This window comes from Erpetoichthys calabaricus, chromosome 3, assembly GCF_900747795.2.
Source record: "Erpetoichthys calabaricus chromosome 3, fErpCal1.3, whole genome shotgun sequence".
In the NCBI taxonomy this organism is placed as follows: domain Eukaryota; kingdom Metazoa; phylum Chordata; class Cladistia; order Polypteriformes; family Polypteridae; genus Erpetoichthys; species Erpetoichthys calabaricus.
The window spans coordinates 59077068-59080715 of record NC_041396.2 but is presented as its reverse complement, the minus strand read 5'-3'; the positions used below and the strand labels follow the sequence as shown (position 1 = coordinate 59080715).

Sequence of the window (3648 nt, the reverse complement as noted above, 5' to 3'; positions counted from 1 at the left end):
CGTCAACACACATCTGGATTCTCGCCATGCTTTTACCCGTTGATGCCACCTTAAGAGTTAGCATTTGCGATAAAAGCAAGATTTAAATATATATACATGCTTATATTGCCACCGGCACTATCATATATAACTTCCATTGATCCAAATTGCGTGTCACTTTTCCAGCCGCGAACAAGAGCTGCTAGGCAGGTGTCAGTAGCGGCAAAGGTCTGGGCTTTGCGCGTGCACATAGAGGCGCGCGCACGAATCTGCCCCAGTGTGTTTGCCTGAGAACTCCCGGCCAATGACGGCGGACGAAGGCAGGTTTGCAGAAGCCGGGGCGGGGATTCGTGCAGCTACTTAACGTGAAGTGCAGTTTTCATTGCACGCAGGTCACAGGCAGACGAGCTACAGAAGAAGGGAAGCGCAGATGGAAAACGAGGAGCTCTGAGTGCTCATCTGGGGGAAACGCAAGGTATTGTGGCTTACAGTTAGTTTAACTAACGCTAGTCATTGTTTCACTTAATGCATTGCATAGTGTTAAAAAAAGAAAGGAACAATGTCCTCTAATTCTGCACCATACTGTAGCAACCACGGGTGAGTTAATTCATTGGACTCGGAGCGCTTGGTGCGCTTTTTGTTCAAATTCATACCTCAGACTAGCAGTTTAAAAGTGAATGCATTTGCCGCCTTACTTGCAGTTTATATTTGCTGTTCAAGTAGAAAGGTTCATCTTGCTGGCGCGCAGTGTAACAATGATTTAAATATTTCGAATCTACCCAGGGGAGTGTCTAGAAGTACTGCACTCCTGAATGTGTATGCAGGGAGCGGGACTGCGGGTGCAAGTGGGCACGTTTGAAGTTACCTTAAGTACAATGTGTTGTTTATTTCTAGATCCTGCCTTCCATGTCTTTACTCTGCCCCGTCATTGATGGGAAATCAACTAGATCGGATCACCCACCTGAATTACAGCGAACTGCCCACTGGGGACCCATCAGGGATCGAAAAGGACGAGCTGAGGGTCGGAGTAGCCTATTTTTTCTCGGATGAAGAAGAAGATTTGGATGACAGATCGCAACCGGAGAATTACAAAGATCGCAGTCCGGGCGAGGACGGTCACCTAGTCCTAAACGAGATCGAGTACTCTGCTTTCTGTTGTCAGGAATGCATTTTCTCCAAATTGCGAGAAAACGAAGACTTACATATTTACTCAATTACATCTTTGTTGTCCATGTGCAAGCCAGGGGACCTCCTGGAACTTGTTTATGTCACCAGCGATCAACCCCCGCACTGGGCGGTTTACGAAGGGAATGGCTTCATCATTCATTTGCACAAAGGGGAAATCCGCAAAGACAGCTTGTACGAGATCAGTAACGGACGACTGGGCAGGATAGTTAATAACTGGTACCGGTACAGACCCCTGCCAGCCGACCTTGTCATGCAGAACGCCTGTGGCCACCTGGGGCTCCGGAGCGACGAGATCTGCTGGCTGAACTCGGAAAGTTTTGCTGCGTGGTGCAGATTTGGCAAAAGGGAGTTTAAAGCCGGAGGGGAGGTGCAGACTGCAGACCAACAGTATTTTCTTAAGATTCACCTCTCGGAAAGCAACGTGCACACGTTGATGTTTCGCAGTTTGGAGGATTTAATACGAGAAAAACGGAGGGTGGACGCAAGAGGCAAGCTTCGGGTGCTCAAAGAGTTATCCATAGTCAATGGGAAGCAGTAGCCCGGAGGCAGCTGTACGAATCAATGGGAAAACACAAGAGTGTGACCTGTTGGGACTTGCATGCCACATACAAGAGCTGCTGCGCCACTCGTTTAGGGGCATTGTTCTCTCTGTCATTCTTTTTATTTCCTGTTTGGAGATAGAATGTGCCACACATACAGTATTAAGAATAAAAAGACCCAGTGTGCCATTTCTGCATGGGTGTCAACGTAACTGACAGGCAGCAGAGGTTTCAAGACGGCTCAGCCCCCGTCTTTAAATCGTCTGCATTGTGTTTTAATGTGTCTTTTTCTTAAATCCATGTTTTAGATAGACATTCCAATAGAACTACACAAGTTGATGCCTCTGCTTGATTTGGCTTAACAGCCTGTAAATGGGCAAGTCAGACTCTGCAGTGAGTGATCCTGCAAACCTGGCAGATTAATAATGCAAGAAAGGATTGTGTTAGCGACAGATCAAAATGCGTGAAGGAGGACAGACACACTAGGAGTGTTTATTGCAAATCTTGATTTATGACAAGCCATGACAGTTTTGTGCTCCCAAGAGGAGCAGATTAAATTATCCTTTTATTTCTGTTCTGAATCTCATATTTTTGTATTTTTGAAGCAAATAAATCCTTTGTTTCATTTTCAAATAAAAGAATGACTCCTACTAATTCAGTACTCTGTTATGCTCTTTAAAATGTTAAGTGTGCATTTTCGTGCTGTACTGATTTATTGAACTGTTCTGGAAAGAACAACTAATTGAACAAACTGCATGGTTACAGAGTGAGTAAACTATCTCAATAACAGCAATATTTAATGTCTGCATAGACTCAGTGCTTCTATCTGTATCCTATATGGACACAATGTATAATTTAGTCTATCTTACTTGATTTGGCTTGTTAAAAATATAGTATCACGTAAACAGATCTTCAAAAAACATTTTAAAGGCTCTGGTTTCCAGAATGTGATCATTTTTATCATTTAAATACTAATTTTGAACAAGTGACAGATAATATCAAACTAACAATATTTCAAATAATAAATGAACATATTGTTGAATGCATTTAGCTAGAGAAGGAGATGGCTACAATAATATGCACACAGCTCCAGAATTACATTGTCTGAGGTGTATGCCAACATAAATAATAATATTCTTGAGTAAAAGCAAGTAAGTACATTTTTATAGTTTAAAAGAGCATAAATGTGTTTCCATCATGTTTAACATTTATAGAAGCAGTTAAAATGTATGCTGCTTGTATTTACAATGAGAACTGAGTTTTACCAAAGTGGGTTGTTTGCTTTTTTAAATTTAGTGTGAATGAACTGTATGTTCGACATCTGTCTGTTTGTGTGGGCTTATATAGTCATTGTTTGGTTTGCTGTGTTTTAATTATTATATAATCCATTAATTATATCCATCCACGTTTTAATGCACTTATTAAGTTTAGAGTTGCAGGGATCCCAGAAGCATTGGGCACAAGGCAGGAACCAACCCTCCCTGAACTGGATGTAAATCCATAAAGCAGTGTGTGTGTGTGTTTGTGGCCTTGTGGGCCTACCCATGAGTTTGTATTTTTGTTTGTATTGAAATGCATTCAGCTTTTATAAAAGATAGCAAATTCAGCAGTTTGGTAACCACTTTTACAATATTTTGTTTTGTTAATGTTGAAAATCAGTAAGTTTTACCATAATTGTGTCATCTATGAAGTTAAATAGGTTTTGGAGTTATGACATAAAGTAAAAAAAACATAATGACAGTTATTAACACCATAAATGTAAATTAACAGGAACTTTCACATAAAGTATAAAATATAATGACAGTTAATAACAAAATAAATGTAAATTAACAAGAATTTTCACATGTATATTTGCACTGCAGAAAAATTCTTGTTTGTTATACTTTGACAGCAAATAGTACTAGTACTGTTTTTAAATTTATACATAGTACAAAAGTTATTT

At 40.4% G+C, this 3648-nt stretch overlaps 1 protein-coding gene across 2 annotated transcripts; it reads left to right on the top strand.

Annotated features, from left to right (window-relative positions):
- Positions 1-309: 309 nt before the first annotated feature.
- Positions 310-3324, top strand: lratd1 (LRAT domain containing 1). Of its 2 annotated transcripts, none has more exons than XM_028796846.2 (2): positions 310-454; positions 874-3324. In XM_028796846.2, exon 2 carries the CDS (start codon positions 911-913, stop codon positions 1703-1705), a length of 795 nt encoding a protein of 264 aa, XP_028652679.1. In that variant the 5' UTR covers positions 310-454; positions 874-910; the 3' UTR covers positions 1706-3324. The 2 variants fall into 2 exon arrangements, with proteins under 2 accessions (XP_028652679.1, XP_028652678.1); XM_028796845.2 differs by having other exon boundaries at positions 451-576.
- The last annotated feature ends 324 nt before the right edge of the window (positions 3325-3648 follow it).